Source organism: Dipteris shenzhenensis, chromosome 16 (genome assembly GCF_047967505.1).
Source record: "Dipteris shenzhenensis isolate YYH24624 ecotype China chromosome 16, Dip_SZ_1.0, whole genome shotgun sequence".
NCBI lineage: Eukaryota > Viridiplantae > Streptophyta > Polypodiopsida > Gleicheniales > Dipteridaceae > Dipteris > Dipteris shenzhenensis.
Genome location: NC_141611.1, coordinates 55,307,431 through 55,333,888, shown reverse-complemented (window position 1 = coordinate 55,333,888; position 26,458 = coordinate 55,307,431). Strand labels below are relative to the sequence as shown.

The 26,458-nt window shown below is 41.6% G+C and overlaps 1 protein-coding gene across 3 annotated transcripts; it reads left to right on the top strand.

Annotated features, from left to right (window-relative positions):
• Positions 1-17,222: 17,222 nt before the first annotated feature.
• On the top strand, positions 17,223-25,835 carry LOC147893154 (uncharacterized). Of its 3 annotated transcripts, none has more exons than XM_087387809.1 (4): positions 17,223-17,616; positions 24,465-24,618; positions 24,733-25,176; positions 25,270-25,835. In XM_087387809.1, the coding sequence occupies exons 1-4, from the start codon at positions 17,491-17,493 to the stop codon at positions 25,371-25,373; spliced, it is 828 nt and encodes a 275-aa protein (XP_087243935.1). In that variant the 5' UTR covers positions 17,223-17,490; the 3' UTR covers positions 25,374-25,835. The 3 variants fall into 3 exon arrangements, with proteins under 3 accessions (XP_087243935.1, XP_087243932.1, XP_087243933.1); XM_087387807.1 differs by adding an exon at positions 20,663-21,317 and having other exon boundaries at positions 17,521-17,616; positions 24,733-25,835; XM_087387806.1 differs by having other exon boundaries at positions 17,225-17,616; positions 24,733-25,835.
• The last annotated feature ends 623 nt before the right edge of the window (positions 25,836-26,458 follow it).

Genomic DNA, 26,458 nt, shown 5'->3' with positions numbered 1-26,458 from the left:
CTATCTTTCACGAGCTTCCATATTGGGGCGAGTTACAAATCAATCACCTCTTGGATCCCACGCATATCTTCAAGAATGTGGGAGCTTCTATTTGGGCACACTTGGTTGGTGACAAAGACACAAGGGGAGTGCGAGAAGACTTGCACGAGATGGGTAGGATGCCTCATTGTGGCCCCAAGAGCGCGTACGTGGAACTCAAGAGCATGGTTCTACAACTTAGGAGGGTGGTTCAGGAACCCAAGTGCATCCTCCATGAATTGTTCTCCCAAAGGCACCATGGATCCTTTCCAAGGTAGAGGAGGCAAGCGTCAATGCGAATACTGCATCTTTTCGAACACCCATGGGACACATGCATTGCCTGAGGGGAGCGTTTACAAGGGACAATAAGCTTAGTGGCCTCAAGTCCCATGATTGGCACAAGGTCTTATAGGTATTCTAGCTTGAAAGAAGAGTATATAGAACTAAGATTTTGATGCTTTTGTGTAATTAACTTATATGATTGTGACACATTGTAGGGGAGCGTTTACAAGGGACAATAAGCTTAGTGGCCTCAAGTCCCATGATTAGCACAAGGTCTTACAAGTATTCTACATGTAAGCTTGAAAGAAGAGTATATAGAACTAAGATTTTGATGCTTTCGTGTAATTAACTTATATGATTGTGACACATTGTTGGCCCTCCTTTGTTGCTTGGGCAGTTTATCTTACCAATTACAGTGAGAGGATTCTTATCAGAAGATATTAGAACCACTATCTACAAGATCACTGGCATTGCTAGGTATGCTTACTATCATATCACCGTCGTTACATTTCATACAATTTTAAATGATGGATATAAAAATATTGAATCTTAAAAGTGCATGTGGAATAGGTGGATCTCAAACAAGGAGATCTCTATATCAAACATCGAGAGGGCTAAGGTGGACTCCATTGAAGCTGTGTGCTTGCTTGGGAAGCACTTTCCCTCAAGCATTATGACAACTCAAGTGCACTTGCTTGTACACGTAGTTGATGAGGTCGCCATTGCAGGAACCGTTCATAGTCGTTGGATGTTTTTCCTTGAACGGTTTATGAAAACCTTGAAGGGATTTGTAAGGCAAAGAGCTAGACCCAAAGCAAGCATGGCAGAGGGATGGCATTGTCAAGTATGCTTACTATCATATCACCTTCATTATATTTCATACAATTTAAAATGATGGATATAAAATATTAAATCTTAAAAGTGCATGTCGAATAGGTGGATCTCAAAAAAAGAGATCTCTATATCAAGCATCGAGAAGGCTAAGGTGGACTCCATTGAAGCTGTGTGCCTGCTTGAGAAGCATTTTCCCTCAAGCATTACGATGACCCAGGTGCACTTGCTTGTACACGTAGTTCATGAAGTTGCCATTGCAGGAACCATTCATAGTCATTGGATGTTTTTCCTTGAACGGTTTATGAAAACCTTGAAGGGGGTGCGTACATATTATGAGCGGAAACCCTTGAGCGGATTATCCGAGCAACACTCAATGGAGTTATACTTGAATGAATGTTTTTTTATGGAATATCTTTTTTTAAAAACCTCAATCGACAGCTCTCATATTAGCTGCATGCATGTACCAAGGTACAAAGAGCCAAAGACATATACCCTTGGTTTGAATGCTCTCATGATGCAATTGTGTGTATTATATTTGCACATTCATTGTATTTTCTATAAGCCTCAACATGCCAACAAAATTAGGACTAGTGGCATTGTTCACTTTTAAGTAGATATGCTTATTAATACCTCCCCTCAAGCTTGTGAGATTGCCAACAATTATTTGTTTTTAGTCTTTCGAAACTCAATAGAGGGATGGATATATATTTTAACAATCAAAGATGTAAACTATGAATTCACCTAAAAATTCAAACCTAAAAATTACAACTTGCCATACATTTCCAAAACAACTATGACATGTTCATATTATTAGGTCAAAGACCATTAAAATCACATGATTCAGAAGCCATAATCTATCAATCCATAAGAAGTTAAGGTTTGCATAAGAAGGTAATGGCTATCCATCCATAAGAAACCAGGTCTACATGAGATGATAATGAAAACATGAGAAATTAAGTTTTGCATCAATCCATAAAAAGCCAGGACATGCTCTCTAGACCTCATCAGCCAAGTCATCTATGTAGTCTAGATGCCCATGATGCCTCTCCACCAACTCATAATCGAATGTGCTATCTCCTGCCATTTGGGTAGCCACATCTTCTGCATAGCAAGGCAGAACACTAAGCTCAATTAGTCAGTATCTAACCATGCTTAAATTATACACATAGATCAAATAAATTACTCACTAATCAAGAGGTGCATCAAAGTCATAGTCTGTCTCCTCATCATCTATCATGAGGACTGCTTGATTCACACTTGAAGGCCCTGCCTCTGTGAAGTTGTCTCTAAGCATGCCTTCTAAGTATCCTGTGCAAATCTCTTTGTCATTGTCCACTGCCATGCATGGACGTCCTGAGTGAATTGCTGCTTTCATCCCAGGTGCTGTACCTGCACCAAGCTCAAGCACAGAGCCTCCAATCGGACACAACAACTCCATGAACATCAACATCATGGAGCTACTCTTCTCCAACCCACCACGCCACTGTCCACCCTTTCCCTCTTTTATGCACCGTACACTTGAAGGCAAGTAATGAGTGATGAAATAATTGTCCATGCACACCTTAAGGGATTGGGAAACTTTATTTGCCCTATCAAGATAGTGATGTGCCTTCTTGCCAATCCTAGAGAACAATAGGATTTGAAAGGCAGTAATCTACATAAAACATAGATTGAAAAAGTTAATGGAGAATACTAAAATACGAACAAACAAGAACATGACAATCATGTAAATAGCCAAATGACATACCTTGACACCAAAGCCAACATTATCCGCAACATCAATGCAATCTCCCGTCTCCACGATCCATCTACATGTACTAACTATAAGATACCAATAGCTGAATGCAATTCACATAAACAGACATTATCAACTGTGATATATTGCTCACCTACAAGAAACCTCTAGTCTCATTTGTCTTGCCAAACGCTCAACGAATGAAGTGGATACAGGTGAACACATCACCAATGTCCATCCATAATCATCCATCACAGATGAAGCAATAGCAAGTGAGCATGAGATATGCTCCTCATTTAGAATGTTCCATCCAGGGATTCCACCCTTGATTCCACTCACTATTGATCCTGTAGGAAGGTCAATCAAGCAAAAATCCACACTCCATGCAGCATTTTTTCCATTGCGTGACTTCTTCATGCCACCAAGTTCATGGTAAAAATTTCTTATGATTTGAAAAGCCCCATCATACTTGTATTGCTTAACTTCTTTTCCAAGTGATACATAATCATACTCCCAAACTTTGTAGTTCTCTTGTGAGATACGAGTTGCAAATGATGAGAAAGTGGACAAAGGAACATAAACCATATCCGTATTACACACTTTCTTGCTAAGAAGAGACTCCTCCTTTCGTGGATCATTGTCTACAATAACAAAGAATCCTAAATTAAATTTGTAGGAAGCTTCTAATCACTTTGAAACATGAAAGAAAGAGTTATAAGAAAATAGACCTGTGTTAGAAGTGCCCGTTGGTTTAGGTCTTCCACCTCGTTTGTTATTTGGAGTCACATGACTTGCCTTTTGCTTTTCTACTATTGCTTTTTGCTCCTCTTCAAGCCTCTTCTTTTGTGCCTCATCCATGTTGCCCGACGAACCCGAGTTTGACTTGCACTCACCTTTTAAATGGCGATCATAAGTTTCCTTCTCTTCCTCGATACATGTTCCAGCCTTCATCTCGATCCACCAAGGGCAGTGCTTCCTTTCCCACTCCGTAAGCAATATATGACCATCCTTATGCTTATTCTCTCTAAAAATATGAGAGGTGTACATGCAATAAGTAGCAGGTGCAAGCATAGTCCAAGCCTTGCAAATGGATGGTACCACCTTAAGACTCTTATTTGCAGCCAGATAATGGAGATACCTAAATGATTTTTAGGATAATATAAGAGAATGCAAGGTATTACAAAGATATCTTTCAATTGAAAACGAAAGCCAAAACGCACCTGTAAACCAATCGTCTGCTGGCATTTGTAAGATCAACTTGCTTAGATGGAACAACAGCAACTGTCATCAATGAAGCAAAAGGCTCAAACAAAAAAGGCCTGTGTCTCACTATAATGCCATCAAAGTATTCCAGAATAGAAGGACTGTCTGGAAGTGTAGCTGCACCCTCAATGCTTGATGATTTCATCACTTGGTCAAGCAATCGCCCAGCATCTGCCAACACATGGTCCATCCATACTTCTTTTGCAAGCCAAGGTATGAAACCATGGTCAGTCATAGGCATCCCATAACTCTCCTTTAGATTGTCATCTGCACCAAGAAGAGAAAGAATAGATAGTTGCTTTGCCTTGGAACAGGTTGCAATTGATACTTGGTAAAGCTTCTCCAAAGTGATCTTCATTGATGTATCCTCAAATGGTAAATTCCAAAGGATATTAAACCACTCCTTGCCATGGGAAGGATTGACTATTGAAAGCATCTGCCAAATAGTAAAGTTTTAGAAGAGACTTTGATACACACAACAAACCATATATTAAGGTTTTCAAAGTACAAACTAAAAATTTGCAAGTTGTAACTATAGATTTATAATTTTCAAATCATATATTATGGTTTATGAGTTGTAAAATTAGAATTTGAAAACTATAAATTCAAATTTGCAAACTATAAATTCAAATATCTGAGATATAAAACGTAGAATTTTGTGGACTACAAATTCAAATTTGTGATCTATAAATACAAAATTTGGTAAATTGAAAACTTACCCGTGTAATTTTTCTTCGATATGTTGCTCCCACAGTCTTTTTAATCTCATGAATCTTGGACTCTCTCTCATCCTTTGGCATGGAAGAATGCAATTTCTTGCATTGAGCCTCAAAATCTGATTTCCATTTCCCCTTTCAACATAAACAGATAATCTCATCATAATGTTATTGGAACACAAAGCAAAGTCACAAAAAAAGAAAATATATAAACTAAAGAACTAATACTTACAGCAAATACCATCCTCCCAAGAATAGTTTGGGTGAGGGGATACCACACCCTTCGTCCACTTCCAATCTCTTTCTGTCTTGCCAACTCAATAGCTTTTTTCTCCTCCTCACTAAAATCCTGAGTAAAATATTGAGCATCACAAGATACGAGTGTGCTTGTGTGGTACAAATAATCCTTGAGATTAGTAACAACAATTGCATCTTCATTAAGCCTGCAACCATTGACTTAAATGAATCAAAATTGGTTTCATTTACAAGCACTTACCATCTCAATATAGAAAACATAAACAACAAGGCTTACAAGTTAAATCTTTGCAGAGCAGCAACAAGCTTAAGCTCATCCTTTGCTTCCGGTTCAATAACTTGAGCTTGCACTCTAATGTGTCTAGACTTGATATTTGTGTAAAGCTCTTCTATGCTTTCCATCCAAGATGCTGTACGATGATTTCCTTCCCACACGAAGAACATTTTGTTTGATAGAAAGCTCCATGGTGTGCCAATTATCTCTGATTCAAACTCATCATTAACTAAGCTCCAATTCTTGTCCCAACGTTCTCTTGTGACATCATCAACATCCTTCGAAGACCCATCAGGCATTTTGATAGATAGAATAAAAGATCCTTTTGTCGGAATGTATCCCTCTATTTCAAATGCTCTTTTCAAAATGGTCAAATCATTCCTAATTTGACGCACAACTGGGTTTATGAGACAACGACACAAGGGAATTCGAGGAGGTGGAATTTCTTTAGTTACTGTAAGAAGCTCTAAAATATCTGCACCTGAAGGTCTCTCAACACACTCTGGAATGATATCCTCCACATCATCTTTAACTCCTACTTTGTTGGATGGTTCATCTATAGTTTTATCCTTGTTCTCCTCAGGATCCTCAATATCATTTTCAATGTCAACTTGCTCAAGCTCCTTCAGTTCATTCTTGACCTCTGACTCTTGCTTCTTCCTTTTGCCACCTTTCCTTGTGATAGGACTAGACACATCACGTTTCTTTCTCTACACATTTGAAGAACTCAATTACAAGATTTGCAAAAATGCAAAGGTGAAATGCAACTAGAAAAAGAATAAGAATCCAAACTTACTGGAGGCATTTGTTGCACAACTTTCAATAAGCTCACCTGCACAAGAAGAAAAACAAATAAATGACATAGTGAAACCATCTTTGAAATGATTAAATGAAAAATGACAGAGTGTAACCATCTGAAAAATGACAGAGTGAAGGCACGGGAGAAATTCAGCTGAACAGAAGAAAGCATGGAAATTCAGACTGAGAGACAGGTGAAAAGGAGCCTTGGTGGTTAGCGTGGATGGAGAGATAGGTGGAAGCGAGCCTTGGAGGGAGAGGGAAGGAGAGAGACAGGAAGGACGAGTGATGAAGGGAGCATGGAGAGAGAGGAAGGACCGAGTGATGAAGGGAGCATGGAGGAAGAGGAAGGACGAGTGATGAAGGGCGTATGGAGGGAGAGAGAGGAAGGACTGAGTGATGAAGAGGAAGAGGAAGGACTGAGTGATGAAGCTAGTGAACACTAGTTTCGCTGGCGAAACTAGTTTCGCCAGCGAAACTAGTGAACGAAGGGATTTATGATATTTGTGTAGCCTGAAGTATATAAAAGCCTGAAGGGCGAATATACTAAAAACACCAAGAAGAGCTGCACTCGTTATCGAGGGAAGTTCAGCTGGAACAGCCGACGCAAGTACCAAACCAGCTTCATTACTGCTTACACTTCATCAATGAGAAAGCTTACAAATGCAAAACGACAGCCCATCTCTAAAACGATCGTGGGCGATGCAACAGTCAACAGTAGCCAGAAAAAAAACAACTCAAATAAAACTCAGTGGGTGATGATGCATACCTTGATGAAGGGAAGCGACGTAAAAGACAGCCTTGGAGGCAGAATCGTTTGGAAGCTGAGCTCAATCCGGAGTTTGGAGTTTGAAACGTCAGTCCTGGAGGAAGAATCGTCAATTTGATAGGTGCGCCGAATCGTGACTCTATTAGTCCAATCTGGCAGGTGCGCAATATCATCACTCTGATCGAGAAATGACAATAAGCAAGAGAGGGAGTAGACGTCAGCAGAGAGAAGGAAATGCAGGATAAGAAGATGATGGAGAGAAAGAAAAGGCAGAAAAGAGGGGGGGTCTTTCCGTACCTGCTTCGCTGATGGCAGAGACGAAGAACAGTCAGGATCTGTATATGGTTGCAGCGCGTTGCGAACCGATTCGTTAGTGGAGGGAAGATGCGATGCGACGATGGCAAGCAAACGCTGGAAATCGAGCATGCAGAGGTCGTCCGTCTCCGTTGATCGATGGTTCTCCGCCTCGAATCTATCTCCCTTGGAAGTTATGCCGCCATAGCCACTATTGCTGGCGACGGATGAGAAGAAGCTACGGCGGCAAGTGCGTGCCGGCAGAAAGTTCCACTCCAGACAACAACATGCGAGATAAGGCGACCAGAGATCTACAGACTGTGCCGTCGTCTTGCTCTGGAAGAACAATCTCTCGCAGGACGACGATTGTCCAGCTCTCCGGAAGCCTAGTCGTCGTTGCGAAGCGGCACGCATACCAAAACGGAACGCATGGCTATCGCGATGCAAGACACAATTGACTTTGCCCTGCTCCTCGCTCTTGCAGAGCATCCGATTGCTGCAGCAGCATCTCTCGCCAAGATCGGGCCTTGCCGCATCCCCCTGCGCAGGATCAGCGAGCTACAACAAAATGCACTATGTCGTTTGTGCCAAGACTGATTACTTCCTGCATGCAAAATCCCTTCGGCTACGAATCCCCTCGCCCGTTGCCAGCATTCCAAGTTTTTATGTTCGGCACCGAGTGTGAAGAGAATCCGTGAAGGATTTGAATTCTGAGAGGACCAAAAATTTGTGATAAAAGTAGGGAAGGCACGAACCAACCAAAATCTATCAAAAAGCCGTCATCGCTGGCAGCAACACTAGTGAACACTAGTCTAGTTTCGCCAGCGAAACTAGTGTTCACTAGTTTCGCTGGCGAAACTAGTTCGCCACTATTTTCAGTGGTGAACTAGTTTCGCCAGCGAAACTAGTGAACACTAGTTTCGCTGGCGAAACTAGTGGCGGAAACTAGTGTTCACTAGTGAACAAACTAGTGTCCGCGGCGGAAACTAGTTTCCTACAGCTTATTAGCTATGATCTTTCCTACAGCTGTGGCAGCAACACTAGTGAACACTAGTCTAGTTTCGCCAGCGAAACTAGTGTTCACTAGTTTCGCTGGCGAAACTAGTTCGCCACTATTTTCAGTGGTGAACTAGTTTCGCCAGCGAAACTAGTGAACACTAGTTTCGAAACTAGTGTTCAGAACTAGTTTCGCCAGCGAAACTAGTTGTGAACACTAGTTTCGAAACTAGTGTTCACAACTAGTTTCGCTCGAAACTAGTGTTCACAACTAGTTTCGCTCGAAACTAGTTGTGAACACTAGTTTCGAAACTAGTGTTCACAACTAGTTTCGCTGGCGAAACTAGTTGTGAACTTCACCACTGAAAATAGTGGCGAACTAGTTTCGCCAGCGAAACTAGTAAACACTAGTTTCGCTGGCGAAACTAGTGGCGGAAACTAGTGTTCACTCACTAGTGAACACTAGTTTCTACACTAGAAACTCAACTTTAATTTAATTTAGGAATGTTACACTTTAACATCATGTGTGCACAATAGGATGATACTGTGAGAACATAAAGAAAGCTCTAAACTATCACTGTGTAAGCAAAATATTGTGATAAGGGACCTATTAGCATACTAGAGAAAAATATTGTGAGACCTACGTCCTCATGGAATATCTCTTCGTCTAATCTTCTTCAACTAGTCCATTCAGACATATGTGGGACTCTCCCTCAATCAAGAAACCATCATATGTACTTCATTACATTTTACATAGGATTTTTCTCACTTCACTTATGTGAAACTAGTGTAGAAACTAGTGTTCACTAGTGAGTGAACACTAGTTTCCGCCACACACTAGTTTCGAAACTAGTGTTCACAACTAGTTTCGAGCGAAACTAGTGAACACTAGTTTCGAAACTAGTGTTCACAACTAGTTTCGCTGGCGAAACTAGTTGTGAACTTCACCACTGAAAATAGTGGCGAACTAGTTTCGCCAGCGAAACTAGTAAACACTAGTTTCGCTGGCGAAACTAGTGGCGGAAACTAGTGTTCACTCACTAGTGAACACTAGTTTCTACACTAGAAACTAGTGTAGAAACTAGTGTTCACTAGTGAGTGAACACTAGTTTCCGCCACACACTAGTTTCGAAACTAGTGTTCACAACTAGTTTCGAGCGAAACTAGTGAACACTAGTTTCGAAACTAGTGTTCACAACTAGTTTCGCTGGCGAAACTAGTTGTGAACTTCACCACTGAAAATAGTGGCGAACTAGTTTCGCCAGCGAAACTAGTGAACACTAGTTTCGCTGGCGAAACTAGTGGCGGAAACTAGTGTTCACTCACTAGTGAACACTAGTTTCGCTGGCTAGTTTCGCCAGCGAAACTAGTGAAGGCGTAGGCGTAGGCGTAGGCGTGGGCGTAGGCGTAGGCATAGGTGTAGGCATGGACGTGGGCGTAGGCGTAGGCGTAGGCGTAGGCGTGAGCGTGTTCACCGAAACTAGGCGTGGATGTGGGCGTAGGCGTGGGCGTAGGCGTGTTCACTAGTTTCGCCAGCGAAACTAGTGCCAACGAAACTAGTCTTCTCTGCCTCCCCTTCTCTTTCGCTGAACTAGTTTCTCTTTCTTTGCCTCTGCCTCTTCTTCTTCCTCTCCCTCTCCACCCTCCTTTCTTCCACTTCCGTTTCCCTTCGACCTTCCTCCTTCAATGGATTTTGCAATTGTGTCCAATGACAATAGGTCGAAGACACTGCAAGTTGCAACAACGAATGGTGTTGCACGCATTAGTAGGGAATACCTTCACTTAGCATTTGGACTTTCACCGAGCTCAATCTCTTTGCATCAACTACTTGATAGCAAGTGTGACGACTTGTCCTTTGAGGTTCCCTTTGTAGGTGAGGAGTCCTTGTTTCATCTTGACACTCAGTTTGGAACCACCTTCATTGTTAGAGGTGTAAAGCTTTTGACAGAAATCAGTAAGGAAGTGTCGGATAAAAAACAAGTAGATGAACAATCCGATAAGACCATGAGTTTGGTTCCTCTCTTGAAAAACCTTCCTGCAAGAAGTGCACTCAAAAAAGCTATGGACATTGTAACAACAATACAAGAAGTTGATGCACTTCCAGTAAAGTATGATGGCAATATTTTGTTTGAGCTTCCCGCTTCGGACCTCCCTAACCGTGCTGAGGGGACAGAAACCAAATACGACAGCCATGTTTGGACGGATGATATAACAAGTAATATGACAGGATTTGATGGTTTAGTTAGAATTCGAAGATGTGGTGGGCATCTACAATGCAAAAACATATTTTGTCCTTACTTGGAGAGAACCAAAGAGGCCAATGAGAAGCATTGGCAAGGGAGACTTTCACGAGTGTGTCCTCAAAGATCATATGTTGGCGAAAATAGTACTCTTAAGTGTTTGCATTGTGGTGCTCGTCCTTTCTGCGAGCAAGAGTGCCCATGTAGGCTATTCTTATGTTACCCACACCCCAAGGGTGATACACAATTTAAGAGGTGTGTTATACACTCAGGGTATCATTTGCATCCCGTTGGTGAAGGAAGTTCTAGAGGTGCTGTGAAGGAAGTTAAGGCTAGGTTGACTAAGCTCATACAAATAGATGGGATGGGAAGACCTAAAGCCTTGCAAAAAACATTAGCAAAGAAAATAATATTGGATGCCGTCATTCAAGATGATCCGAAAGCCATGAGTGATGCTGAATTGACATCATTACTAGAGAAGATTACTCCAACTTTGGACAAGAGAAGGTATGTGCATACTTGTCCTTTTAATGTGATTAAAAGTACTCAAGTTTTTTTGAAAAATAAGTAATGGGATTTTGATGCTACATGTTCTTAACTGTAGGCTCGCACGTTGGAAAAGGGAGGCCCAAATTGAAAGTGGATCCTTTGCAGATGGTTATGATGCTCTTTTACAACTGAAAAGAAAGTGTGTATATGATTATTTTCAGAGCATGGTGTTCCCTGGACAACTTGAATTTTCTTCATTTGAAAGATGTCATGTTTTCAAGATGTCTACCAAGGGACATGGTAGTGGTGTTGATCTAGTGAACAAGATGAGGCCAGGTGGAGAGTTAGGATCGTGCTGGGTTTGCTTTGATTTTGTCAAACGTATGCATGATTGGAATACAATGGCATGCCATGTTTACAACCCTTTTGTTCAAGAGCTACAGACTATTGCTATTGGGGATTTCAAGGTTGAGGATACAGAAGCCCAGATCCTTTTTTGGGAAATGTTAAATAGAGTCATGGAGAAGGAGGGATTCCCAAAGCCTCAATTTAAAGGGTTTATGGCTGATGAGGCACAAGCAAATTGGCGTGCAATTAGAATGGTATTCAATGGTGATGCCAATAAGGTGCTCAAAGAAAAAGAGAGATCTTGCTTATTCCATTGGGAGCAAAGCTTGGAAAACCATGCTAAGTTCCTTCCATCATTTGATCGTGAGGAGTTCAAGCTAAGGTGTAGACAGTGGAAGAATGCTCCATCTCAAGAAGCTGCAGAAATCGAGTTGAAAAACCTCCGTTCGTGGTTCAAGCATCATGCACATAAGAAGGACATCTCCATTTTAGAAACATGGATTGTGTGGTGGCATGCAAGAGTGGCTCATTGGGGAGAATACATTCTCAAGGTAGGTCTATTGTTATTTCATTCACAACTTTATTGTTTTTTGATTATTGGAAACTAATCTATGTTGTGGCACAGGGCATGGAGGGATCTGACCAGTTTTTAGTTCCTAGAGCCAACCTTGCAGAGTCAGTCCATGGAAGTTGGTTGGCATCGAATGACGGAGTGAAATATGTCACACTAAAAAATGCTTGTGAGACAGATATGACGGGTGCTTTGCTGCAAACTGCAAGATACACAGAATATCTAAAGGGACTACACTTGGGTTGTGGACCTAGTTTGGAAAAGCTATCTCGAAGGCACTCTTATGGGGACATAGGGAGCAACTCATGCAAGTTCATTGATCTCAGTAATGAGGTGGCTAGCAAGGTGGATGCAACTATTGGAGGTCAAGATTGTATGGGTGATTTGAAGACTGTGAGAAGGAAGCGGTCAAAATCTTTCTCAGAAGCAGTGTATGCAAATGATTCACATCGTCCAGAATACCAGTATGTAAATCAGCCAAGAAAGAGAAAACAAAATACCACGCCAATCTTGAAAACAAATCAATATGTTGAAGAAGAGGTAGTACACAAGACTATGTGGGCTATAAGAAGAACTAATGCAGGTAGTGAGGTGAGGTGTCAAGGATATTTAGAGGACAAAGGAATCAAATGCCACAAATTGATAGATCACAAGGGTAGGACGGGAAAGAGAGGTGTTCCTGCACCTAGCTTTTTTGGGAGAATCAACACCAAAGCAGGCATTCGAAGGCAATTGATTTGGTTTTGTGGGGATAACATGGACCACACATGGACACCATCAAATTGCATTGAAGGAAAACCACCTGAGGTGCCGAGGGAGTGGCCTATTGAGAAAGGGACAAGCCTGGATGAGGAAGAAATGAGGTTATTAGTAGCTGGAGGATTTAGATTAAAAAAGCAATGCACTAGGGCCAAATCTGCTGATTTAACAAGTAGACCGAGCACAAGGGATGGCATGGTTGTGGAATGGGTAACTGAGGTGACATGTGAAATGAGAACAAGGATAGCTAAGTCTATTTCCTTGGAATGTGTTGTTCACAGTGTTAATATAGTTGTCCCTAGAGAGCATGTGGAGTACCTAGTTTCCACTCCAGGATCACGTAGAAAAGGGAGCAAGTACAATGTTGTGGTTTCAGTGTTTCCATCATGCACATGTCTGGACTTTATGGGCCATTCTCAAGGGCAAAACAGATATATCCCATGCAAACATCTGTATTACATTTATATGCAATACTTGGGTCTAGATGAGAAGATACACATGTTCATTCACCAATCTGCACTAAGTAGGCAAGAACTCTACCAAGCTCTACCTGCTTGCTAAGAAGGGCGTTTATCTCTACTTGTGGTTATATTAAAGGAACTTGCATAGGTGCATACAAATATTGTATGACCATTGTAGCTTGTGTTGACTTTTTGGGTGCATTTTGATAGTCATTTGCTTCACACAATATAGCTATATGTATGTAAACAGTATTTTGTTGCCCACAGCTTCTTTAAGAGTTGTGTATGAACAATGTATTACTCACCACACTATAGTTTTTGGTGACCTTTTGGTGTGTTTGAATGGTCCTTTTATAGAAATCTATCCATGTCTCTCAATTCAATCTTCCTGAGATTCTAGACCATTTGACTATAAATTGTTTGGAAGAAATATTATTTTTACTTTATTTTTTTGCACATGATGTTTATTGAAAAAATATATATATTGAAGGTATCAAATTAGACTTAACTAAAGGTCCACTGCTCAGATCGCTCGTATGTTTTTGCTCGGAAAATGCTCGTCCCCACCTTGAAGGGATTTGTGAGGCAAAGAGCTAGACCTGAAGCAAGCATGGCAGAGAGATGGCTTGTGCAAGAGTCATTAGCATACATCAGAGAGTTTCTTGCATCCATGGATCCCAATATGCCACATGCTTGGAACATCAAGGATGATGATCGTGTCATTGCAGAGGCTCCCCAAGGTAAAGGGGTTGAAAGAAAGATGAGCAAAGAGCAAAGAGAGAAATTCAATAAGTTTTATGTCCTCAATTGTCCCAAGATGGGTGGAGAGATATGAAGAGGCCAAAGCAAAAAGAATAAATGAGAGGGTGAGATTTAGAGTCGTGCATAGGTGGAGGTTGCCATATCCACTGGACCTTGCTCTTCTCCCCAGACACATGTCTCGTGATTAGCTACAAGAAGCTCTTCATGAAGCTGAACATGATGGAGAGGACGTAACCGCGATCAGCGGAAGCTTGTAGTCGAATGTATGCCACATGTAAGTTTTTAACATTTCTACTTAATTTGGGTATTTATGATCACAATCGCTACAAAATGCATCCTCATTGTTTTAATCGTGTTCTTTTGCGGTACAAAAAGTACAATGCATTGTGGTCACATGGATGGCATTTTCATATGGAATGCATCGATTCAAGGAGAGTCACATTTGATTATGGAGTCATGGCTAACTTTGTACAAGATAGCCGAGCAAGTGCTTCTCATACCAATCTTCTCTCCTCGCAGTTAGATTATTATGGGACCATACGTGACATCTATGAAGTTGATTTTAGAAGATTTATTTTTTCATTCTTGATGTCAAACGTTCATTAACCTCCTAGCCTATCTCTGTGGCAGCATACTCTCATAAGGAGAATACACACATTTCAAAAACTCACATGCTAATCCACAAAGCCCCAATTCCCTAGATGGATCTGGTTTGTCACATGTCATCATTCTAGGGTACCTCTTAAATGCATCTTTTACCCCTCTCTTGGGAGCACATTAAATTCATTTGCCCCTAGGCACATTTACACATTTAATGCATTTAAGACCCATAGCCTTAGACCCATCTAGTTCGTGCCATGTCACCCTCATCAAGGACCTTGACACTGATTCCTTTGACCATTTACATGAAGCACTAATACAACAATTGATCCTCTGAAGGAAAATGTCCACTGATCCCTCCGAGGTCGTGTTATCTCAACTTGAGCATAACATGGGTTTAGGTGTTTGTTGCAATAGAGAGGACATCATTTAAGCACATTTACAAGAATCGGATTCTCCATAATTTTAGTAAGTTCTTGTTTTGTTTGGATTTATTAAACATTTTAATTACTTAGTTAATAGTTTTGAGTACACTAGAACCTAGTTTCGAAGCCGACTATTGAAAGTGTGTTACATTGCTATGAATACATCATGGAATATAACTAAGAGAAGTTGGTGAAGATGATGGGTTTTGTCATCCAAAAGTAAAGAAGCCAATAAAGCATCTATTATAGCTAATGATGCACTAAAAGATGAGGGTGATAGATATTTATAAGAAAGGACAACATGCTTGTTGCATGTATCAAGCATAATTTGTAAGATTTGTTTGTGAGCAAATGATAAAGTATCTAAAGAACTTTGATAAGTCAATGTTACATAGCATCCCCTTCTGTGCTGGAACCCATGCCTGATATAAGTGCTACACTCAAATATCGATAGAAAAAGGGAGGAAAACGCACACATCTCATGAACGATGTACTAAAATGTGAAAGACAATTCATTGACACACTTTAGAAAAGCAATCCATTAAACATATTAGGTAAAGGCATGGTCACTCAACTACAACTTAGACCCAAATTCCTCCTCATTTATTCTTAGAGTTGTCCATTGTGGGTTCAATGCACACTACTAGATCTATATAGGACAATTTTACAACTTTCCATGGGAGTATAGTAATGCACTACCCCACATAAGCAATGTAGCTTTTAAAAGTGCACATAGACTACCCCTTATAAGTCTTTAGATTGAGAGCAAATGCACCTTTTTAAAGTGCATGTAGCTTCATCCTTCTTAGAGCTAGTCTTAATATATAAAATAGGTGCAATATTGTACAAGTTTGCACCTTATTGTCTTTAGATGCTACTTTTAGATATTAAAGTTTCGGATTGTAGTTTGACATTGCAAGATAATTGCTCCTTGACAATACTACTAGTGACCTTCTTTTTACTATTGATATTACACTTAACAAAAGAAACTTTGAAGTTGCATGTCTCTATAAAAAATTATGTTGTTCAAGCCATGATTATTAAATGAAATAGATAGTGTATTCACACCATAGGTATTTATTAATGGATGAGTAACTCAGGAACTTGAAACTACCAAGTGTGTGTATGTGTGTGTGTGTGTGTGTGTGTGTGTGTGAGAGAGAGAGAGAGAGAGAGAGAGAGAGAGAGATGGGTCGTATACTCACACCATAGGTAAGGAACTTAAAAACTACCTTAAGTATTAAGTAATTAGAGAGAAGAGAGAGAGAGAGAGAGAGAGAGAGAGAGAGAGAGAGAGAGAAAGGGGTGGGGTATACTCACACTATAGGTAGGGAACTTAAAACTACCATAAGTAACTAGGAATATATAGAGTATGTAGAGTATTCAAACCACAATAGGGGACTTGTGTGTGTGAGAGAGAATAAGTAACAAGGTGAATGATATTTAATCATTCATAAGGCCTGCCCAAGATTAAGAAAAGCAAACAAAAAGGAATCCACTGGAAATGGTGTGAAGGAAGACTCAAGGAGATAAAGGGGAGGGAGGGAGAGAGAGAGACAAAGAGAGGAGGGGAAGGTGTTGGGGGGGGGGACTAGAGAAGGGGGGATAGAGAGAGAGAGAGAGAGAGAGAGAGAGAGAGAGAGAGAGAGAGTCAACCACTTTAAAGTCCATTCAAGTCCAATGAAGAAGAGAAGCCATATATCAACATATTGTCCAATAGGAAAAATGCACTTCCAAAAAATGTAAAAATGCCTAATTTCTGCTTTGCCCAAATTGCATCGTTGCTAAGGCTACGCCAACGGGCAGGCCAACTAGTATATATAGAGTATTCAAACCACAATAGGGGACTTGTGTGTGTGAGAGAGAATAAGGAACTAGTATATAAACCACAATAGGGGACTTGTGTGTGTGTGTGTGTGTGTGTGTGTGTGTGTGAGAGAGAGAGAGAGAGAGAGAGAGAGGTATACACAGAGCATAGGTAGGGAACTTATTAGAGAGGAGAGAGAGAGAGAGAAGGGTGGGAGCTTAAAACTACCATAAGTAACTAGGAATATATGCAGAATATAGAGTATTCAACCCACAATAGGGGGACGTGTGTGTGAGAGAGAATCAGCAACTAGTATATACAGAGTATTGAAACCACAAAAGGGGACTTGTGTGTGTGAGAGAGGACTTCCGATGTGTGTGTGTGTGTGGGGGAGAGAGAGAGAGGGCGTGAGGACGTGGCAGTGGGGGAAAGGCTCCAACGGAAGGATGAGATGGACTCCCAACAGAGTACGTTTAGTATTATTTAAGAGTCACTTGAAGCAAGAATTGCCTTTTCAGACAAACACAGAGAGAATGGCATGGCTCCATCAGATTTGGGGAAGAAGAAGAACAAATTTTTGAGAGAGAAAAAGGAAGGCGCTTTCCTTCTGAAGCCATCACTATCGCCATCGCCAGCTCCATAGCTAGATTCAAAGAGGAAGCTCGCGGATCCCAATCCCTCATTCAACTCGTTGTAATCCGTGCTGCCCCTCCTCCTCAAGGCTCATACTTGCCCCTGTTTCCCGCTCATCCTTCTCCTCCCCAGCTCTCCATCTCCTCCTCCAATTTTGCTCCATGGCCTCCCCCCCTCTCGACCAGCCCTCCAACCCTGAACTCGAGACAACCCCCGCCGACTTCGTCTCCTCCACCCCCGACAAGACTTCCCCCGAGCTCCTCGCCCCCCTCGGCTGGCAGAAAAAGGTTTGGGCGCTTCCCTTGTCTCCAATTTGCTCGCCCTGTTGCAGAATTTGGCTCGAATTTGTTGCGGGTTTGCAAAGAAGCACGGATTCAGCGTCCGGTGTCGTCCAATTCCCCACCCGTTGAGGGGGCGGGTTGCTGGGCTGAATTGGTGCAATTTTTCTTGTCCATCCCTCCGTTCGACAACCCAAGTTTGGGGCTCGCCGTCAAAATACGGTGGTGGTATTTGAGCCAAAAACGTCCCGACGAAGCTTCTGAACGATGGAATTTTTGTTTGCGACGACAAGGGAAGCCCGTGCGTTTCGCGAATAGGGCAGAACTTTCGTCAAGCTGTAGTTTTTAACAGAAGAGCGTTCCTCCCCTCTAGTTATGTAGAATTCGTTGTAGTTGAGACTTACGCAGACTTCGCTCCAAGAAAATTATGTGCTAAGTCAGACCGCAAACGAGCTAAATAGTCAGTCTACCTGCGAGACATTTTCAGGCTGTGCGACTTGTTATCGGTTCGCCTCGTCTTTTTTTTCTATCGTATAGAAGTCGGGTGCAGCACCAGTAGACGGCCTTTGCCCTTCCTGAAAGTGAAGTATAGAACTTATTGAGCAGTCGGGTTCTAGGTGTCCACAGTCCGGTTATGCCGTGTTCTGCGCTGAGCTGAACTAGTGTTGTACTTTACTCCTTGCCTTGCGGTCGTAGGGCTTGTCCTTCAAAAAAACATAGCAGTGAAAAGTTCCGGAACTCAGCTTAAAGGGCCTCGTCCACTGATGAAGATCTCTATCATCTTTAAAATCTCCCCGTTTTGCTATTCACCATGCGCGGACAGCAAGAACAAGAAAGGGTGTTACTGATATTGTTAAGCATAGAGATTGCATGAGCGGCTATCTCCTAGAAGGGCATCTGGGCTATTTATTGACTCAGTATGAGCAGGTGGAGGGGAAGGTTCCATGCAGGTCTAGATCTGTCTTAGGGCCAGCTCAGGTTCTATATCATAAGTGTGAAGCACTGATGTTGTATGGGGGATCACATGTGTTTTTAGTGCCAATTCTACTTCATGTAGGTGACTCGGTGTTCATACATGATGCCTGACTCGATCTTCATACATGATGCGGACGACCCCTTCAGGCTCTTAAGGATACTCTGCCTTCCTTCTGTAGATCCATAAATCCATACACATACGTGAAGATGAAGTTCATCAGACATTCCACATGAGGGCTTCCAGGGAGGATGACTGGGTAAGGGATGTGTGGCTTTGTACTCTGCGATAGAGTAGCAGTTCTTTTGGCACAGTTAGGGATGTATGGCATTGTCTATGATAGAGTGGCAGCTCGTTTCTGGACACATTTCTTCTCATTGACACACCCATTACGCCGGCTCCCTTGTACACGAGTGCAATCTGGGGCACATGCAGCATAGTTACTAGGGAGCGGAAACATTCTGGGAACGTTGGCTGCTGCAACAGGAGCATCTCAGGAAGGGGAAACTGGATGCAGAACGGGCCACTGGATGCAGAACGGTAACGCCATGTCATATGACACATCATCATACGACATGGAAAATATACTCATCAGAGAGAGTAAGGGGGAAGGTCGTCCATTGCATTTTTTGTATCTTGAGAGGGATAGAATCATTCCAGCTATTGCATTTTTGGTGATAACACAAATAAAACCTGCAATTCTCCTGGGCAAGGAAAAGAGCTTGAGGCTTGAGTGGAGGAAGGAGAGTGGAGGGTAGAAACTTGAAAAAGAGTGGAGGGGAGAGTTGAGTGGCTGAGTGGACTCATGGAGTGAAGTGTGGAAGAAAGAGAGCTTTGAGAGGAGGGGAAGGGTAGTTGGAGAGGCAGATAAAGTGCCAAAAATTGCACGTTGGAAGAAAGAGAGCTTCGAGAGGAGGGGAAGGGTAGTTGGAGAGGCAGATAAAGTGCCCAAAATGGCACGTCGGGACTGTTGTACAGCCTGTAGACTGCCATGCTAGGCACCAAGCAGCCGAGTTCCAGAAACATTCTGAGAACGCTGGAATCCCCGGCATTATGGGATCTGCTTTGCCTACATGGCCTTTTTGGAACGTTTTGGACGTTCCTTGGGTCCTTGTTTCCCTGAAACGGGGGTTCGCTTATTACAATGACGGATTGTGGGTCCTTCACTCATTCGAGTGGAGCTTGCAGTCCAATATCAGATAACGCTTGCTAAGATTTTTGGTTGAACTATTAGAGTTGTGTAGGAATGTTCTGGGACTCCTTAGGAAACTGTTGAAAAGAAGCATAATGGAAATTATAGAGTTCATCATCTTTGCACAAGTAAGAGTGCCTTTATCTCTCAATACAGTAATTTAATCCTATTACTTCTCTGAAAGGGCTATCATTCAAGAAAAGCAATGAAGAAACTTCGCTGTGTCCTACGTTGTAGTCAATATATCTTTGGAATTTCGGCGTTGGGTATGTCTGATCCTTGAACAAATCAAAATCAAAGTGGGGAGCTTGTTCTATTTTCTGCTGTTACGTACTTGTTCAGTTTTGGTTTCCCTCACCCCCTTTTATTATTATTTCGAAACAGAGATGGAAGCTTATGCTTGGGCATTGATGAGAACATAAGCATAGCTTTGCTTACTAAGTTATTTTTGTAAAATTTTCTCATTTATTCTTAATCTTGTTATCTTCCTCGTTTGTTTATTTGATGTATTTTAGTAAGCACTGGGTTTGCCCAAGAGACTCCACGGGTATAGCTGCTTATGCTTGGGCACTGATGACGACATAAGTGTTGCTTTGCTTTGCTTGCTAAGTATGTCTACCTTTTGTTTGTTTGTTTGTCTTTTTGGTTACCTCATTTTTCTTCTCTTTCTTTTTCTCTTTTATTTTCTTTGTAGAATTTTGGACTTTAGAACAACAAAAAAATTAAATTTGTACGATTGGATATATTCTAGTCTTAGAAGGGTATATATTAATTTTTTTAAACCTTGGTTACAAACTCTATTATTCCCTTTCTTTCGCTTTACTTTATTTACGACTGTTCCTCTTCTTCCTCTCCCTATCTGTTGCTGAAGGCCTGCTGGTTTTCCCTAGGATTGGGAGGCTGGGGGCTGCTGAGACTGCAAAGGCTGATTGGGAAATGAGGGGAAATAACCCTTTATTTAGGCCTTTAGGTCAAACTCCTTCCACAAACTGAGTCTGTAATTTATAGATGGAGTCTGCAAGTCTTTAGACTGGCTGAGTCTCTGCAAATCCACAGACTGCCTTACATCAACACGTCGAGAATGATAAGTTCTTCTTGAAAGCGAATGGCCGTATCCAGCACGTTATACCCACCTCCAAAATGGTATCTCTTCACATCTGTCAAGATCGTCGATGAATACCACGATGCAGAGATTGTTTTTGGGAGGAACCTTTTCTGATACATGTACCACTTATATATTACTGGTGGGAGCCCCAAGAAGCCAAGAATAGCAGGTACACGTGCAGGACGATGCAGAGATTGTTTTTGGGAGGAACCTTTTCTGATACGTGTACCACTATATGTCCCCAAGAAGCCAAGAATAGCAGGTACACGTGCAGGACAGGTCTGCGCAATCAGCACAAGGCTGGCACAGCCTTATGACAGCTGGCATCAGCAGTATGACAGCCGTAAGGTTAGCAGAGCAGGCCAGAGGCTGTCACGTGAATGTGCAGACATGGCAAAAATAGAAGCAGATGTACCAGGGCAGGAGGCGACTATTCATGGGTACGTACTTGGATAATTTCTCCCTTTTGCAGCTCCATTTTGCAGGTCTGCTGCTGTGGGCTGCAGTAAATCTCCTTTTGGACTTAATGGAATCATTCAAATAACTCCCATAGAGTCATTTCCTACTCGAGTACATCTGCCCTGGCTAAATGCATGATTTGAAAATCAAGAGTATCTTTGTAACCTTGACTCTAAATTCACACCATTCACCATAGTATCCCAGGCTTTTTCCTTAGCCTTTCTTTCTACTTACGCACATTTGGGACCTTGCACTTCTTAATGAGATGAGTAATTCAAAAGATATAAGGGCAGTACCATCCGTCGACCGTGACTTTTACTCTCTTCCCATTATGTACTTCATGCATCTTTACTACATCAAAGGTCAATTGTGATAATTCGAGGTTAGTTCATCATCTATAATAGTAGTAGACACGACCACAGGGAGCTGCTTTGTTTCCATGTGGACGCCTCTTTGGCTCCTTACTAGACCTCCGTGGCTATACATAAGGGCCCCAATATTGTTGATTACAAGTCCGAATGTATGGTTCCTTATCTATGGCCAACTGTTCCGACCACTTGATCAACCCTAGGTATTGAGTGTGGCTCATTGCTGATTCTGTACTCATTATCATTGGACATCAAGATAGGCACATGTCAATGACGTTTTATGTTATGACTGACACTTTCAATGGGATGTAAGCTTGAAAACTACCTACTTCATGAGAACTTTTTCGTCTATGCATGAAGCGTCATACGAACCTGTCTCATTATGGCCCATGGGTTGTAGGCTTTGTCTCAGTTAAGTTTTACTTCTGTGATATGAGAGGAATGTATAATTGTCCTGCTCCTTAGCACTTCATTCGGCTGATCTTGTTTTGTAGTTGCATAATGGCTTACTTGGCTGCTCTTGTTCTTGGACCATGATATCTTTCTACCCTTTCTTTGTATGTGAAGGACCTAGCTTGGGCCCGTTGTAAGGCGGTAAATATGCACTTTTGTCTTAAAAGTTTTGCATGACATAGGCTTGCTAAGTTTTTTCTTGGTGCATAGCCAATCAAGTTGCCGAATGAAAGCTGATTCACAGTCCATTTTTCCCCCTGCCATGGCTCCAACTTGCCTTTGAATTTACTTGCAAATATCAAAGGCATGTTATTGTTTTTCTCTCGTTGTTTATCCTGTAGTTGAAGGTGCACGAGCTCTTTAGATTGTGCGCTCTTGTCCATCTATGTAAGGCATAAGCTTGTTTTTACAGATGAAGATCCAGGCATGATAAGAAAACTTGGCATGTTCTTGATGTGAGGATTTGAAGCTCCTCTTTACTGCAAGTGGGATGATTGACAAGGTTTGTGCATCATTCTTCTCAAATTCTTCATGCCCTCTTTCAGTGGAGACTATTCTTGAATAGTCTCCGCCAATGAGGATACTTCTCAACATTAATCACTAGATGTCATAATGTCGTGGCTTTCAAATTATCTTTTTTGAAGCATCTTTAATTCCATGTTCGTTGTAAGGAATGTAAAAATCTCTCATCGGGTGGATCAAGATTTACCATGGATGCTGTCGGAGTAGGGACACTCTGCTATGAATCTAGCTAATCTCCACACGTATGTTGATATTGCAAGTATAACTTTTGAAGTGTATGTCAAAAGAGAAATAAAATCGGGAAAAACTTGAAAACTGGCTTTGGCAGCTTGCCTTTTTTCTAGTGTGCCATTGGGTAAAACCCTGTATGAAGTCCTGTAAACCCCTTGAGAGCAAGGGATGTGAAGCCTGCAGAGGATTGGTGGCCTGAGAGGCTGCTATGTGTGCATCACATATGAATGCCATATGGACAGATCTGGGCGGAAAGGAACATCCACCGAGCCTAATCTACAGGGCAATTGCAGAGCACTATGAAGGCCACTGAAGATCATAGGAAGTCTGTAAGCCCCCTGAGAGCAAGGGATGTGAAGCCTGCAGAGGATTGGGCCTGAGATTCTGCTATGTGTGCATCACATATGAATGCCATATGGGCAGATCTGGGTGGAAAGGAACATCCACTAAGCCTAATCTACAGGGCAATTACAGAGCACTATGAAGGCCACTGAAGATCATAGGAAGCATGCAGCCTGATGGAGTGTAAAGGGCAGGTTTTGATAGTAGATCTAGCTCTTACACTAAGGTACATGAGCAGTAGGTCCACTGCAGGAGTTGTGTATTTGTGTAAATTTTGGTGATATGCTTGGGCGTATCGTGCTGTCTCTCGTCCTAGAGTTGTGTTTGTTTCTTCTTGTGCACACTTGTTTAATGAAGTTGGATCTACATCAGTGTTCCCCTTTAGTTCAAGCTTTGTTCTTCTGTATCAAGATGCCAGGGTACAAGCCTAGATTCCCAATTTATTCATTAGAAGTGATTACTAGTAACAAAGGATAGATTTCATTCTATTAAGAAAGGATAGATTTCAAAGATACTTTCATGCCCTGTCTCTTCTGAACTGTTACGCACATTGAATTAATAACTAGGGTTTTCTTGTTGATTCAGTGTGTGTGTTTGAGCTTGATATAGTTGAGAGTTTTTTATTGTTTTAAAAGAGTTGATTTCTTTTAAGCATGACCAATTTACAAATTCCAGGAGAAAATCTTGTGAAAGGCTCATATAAAATCATGCAGAAAAGAGCTGAAATTGTTTTACCAATCCAGAGACTGAAAATGTCATGAAGTTCCTGTGGCTGTAAATGTGAAGAATAGACCATGGTCCCACTCTCTCACGGAAGCAGCTCTCCTGGCCACTGCAGCTGTGAGGAGCCTTGAATCCTGCCCTAGGTGGCCGTGAGGGTGTTTGTCTATTTGAAATATTCGAATCTGTTTGCTTGATCAAGAGCCTAAAATAGACTTGTCTCTAGTGGTGGGGCTGGTATAATGGATATATGATAAACTGCGTGCAAAAGCATCGTAAAACCTCCTTTTTTTGAAGCATGACCTTGGACTGCTATATTTTCGGCGAAGTTGGATGTCTAAATTGGTTTTTTATCTGGATATGTGTGCTTTCTATTGCTGTGGGAATTTTGGAATCCATTCAGGCAATTCTGATGGTACTGATTTTTTACCCCATGTGAACTGTGCAATTGTTTGTTCTCATATATGATGTGTCATGATATGATGCCATTAGATTGCTTCCCTGAAAGAGGGAGGGACTCCAAAGAGAGGAGCAGTTTACTTTGTTGCACCAGATGGAGAAGAAATAAAAAACAAAAAGTCGCTTCAGCAATATTTGAAGAGTCATTCTGGTGGTCCTGCTATATCCGAGTTTGACTGGAGTACAGGTGTTCCTTTCTCTGTCTTAAAAGTAGTTTTATCTGGAGTACTTTTTTTGTTCTCTGTATGTATGCTCTACAACATTGGAATCATCAATCTGACACGTACACAATTTTGTTCAGGTGAGACACCAACAAGGAGGTCTTCAAGGCTTAGCTCAAAGACAAGGCCTTCTCTGGACAGCCCAGAAAGTGGGTCAGGTGGAAAGCGGCCCAGAAGAAAGGTTACTGAGGAGGAGGAAGCTCCCCAGGATAAAGATGGAGCGGGACCTGAAGCACCACCAGCAGAAGTACCTGTTGCAGCTGGAAAGGATGAGGTGATGGAAGATGTTGGAGATAAAGAGGAGATCAAACCTGTAGAGGATATAATTGTACCCTCGCTTGAAGAAAATGATGATCACAAAAGTGCAGAACCAGTGGAAGATCAAATAGAAAAGGCTCCTGAAGAGGAGTCAACCAAACTTGAAGAAGCTGCTGAAGTTATCCAGGTGGATACAAAAGTAGATGAACAGAACAAACCTGAAGAAATTATGATCCCTGTCAAGGAAAAGTCAGCAGCAGAACAGGGTGAGGGGACTCAGGTTGATGTGAAAGTATGTGAAGATAAGGATGATGTGAAGAGTCAACCGAATTCTCATGATGGTGAGGTTGCCTTTGCAGGAGAGCATAAAGAGCAGAAGGAAGTTTCTGATAAAATGTCTAGTGGCTTTCCTCATTTCTCTGAAGCTCAAAATTCATCCAGGCCTGTTGGTGTTAGCATCTAATTATTACGTAGACCTTTTAGGTGTAATCATTAGTGGAGTCTCAGCGTAGGCTGTTAAATTTCCAGTGATGCTGCAAGACTAGAATGTGACTAAGCTTTGGAAGTTGCACATGGGGCCATTGGTTCTCTCTCAAGCTTGTTTTGACTTTGGGACCAGTATAATGATCCGGATGTCAGTTACTTCAGTGTTCTTCGAGTTGCAGCACTATCTTGAAGAACAGGGACTCCAGTTGTGCCTCAGAAGTGCACATTGCTCTGCAGTTCAGGTTCATACAGTATTTCAGAGGTTGACATTTTGTGACTTTTGATCTTTGACTTCATTGCTATCGCTGCAAAAAACTGACGTGCAGCTGTACTAGAATTGAGGGTTTGGCTCTAAACCTCTTTAGAAGCTTTACTTGTGGAAATCGCAGTGTTAGGATTTTCCCTTTTGCAACTAACAGAAGTACGTCTAGTTTTTGGATGATGAGATTGTCTAGTTTGGTTCTCAGGAAACCCTTTATGCTTGTCAACTTGTAACAAAATATATGAACTTTGGGATCCTTGTCATGAAATAGTGTTGGCATTTTAAATTGCTTTTAATATAAATGCTTGTGTGTACGTGCTTATCCACTAATGAATTCTGAAGTGAGTGAATTGTGTGAAGCTTTCCATTGATTTGTCAACGTGGGTTTTTAAAATCTTGATTGCAGTAATCAATCTCTCACAACTATGTTTAAGCATCACAGAAAATATTTTAGTTCTCGTGAATCCATCTATTAGTAAATTTCTTTCAAGCTAAGTAAAAAGCTAATTTAATACCTCGATGAGTGTTCAGGATGCTTCCCAATGCTCTGCTTCAAGTTGTATGAAGAATATATGAAACTCCAATGTGTTATACATGCAGGACAATGCAATGTGAAATGCATTGATGTTATGTCTCGCAGGCATGTAGTTGCCAGCTCACTTTTTGTTATATTGTTACCATTGCTGCTTGTTTATTTTTGTAACTTTTGCTCCAGTAAGTGGATCTTTTGGTGATATGATTATTTTTCGACGGTCTTTAGTCAGGTCTTTAGTCCGATCAAATATCAGACGACAGCAGAT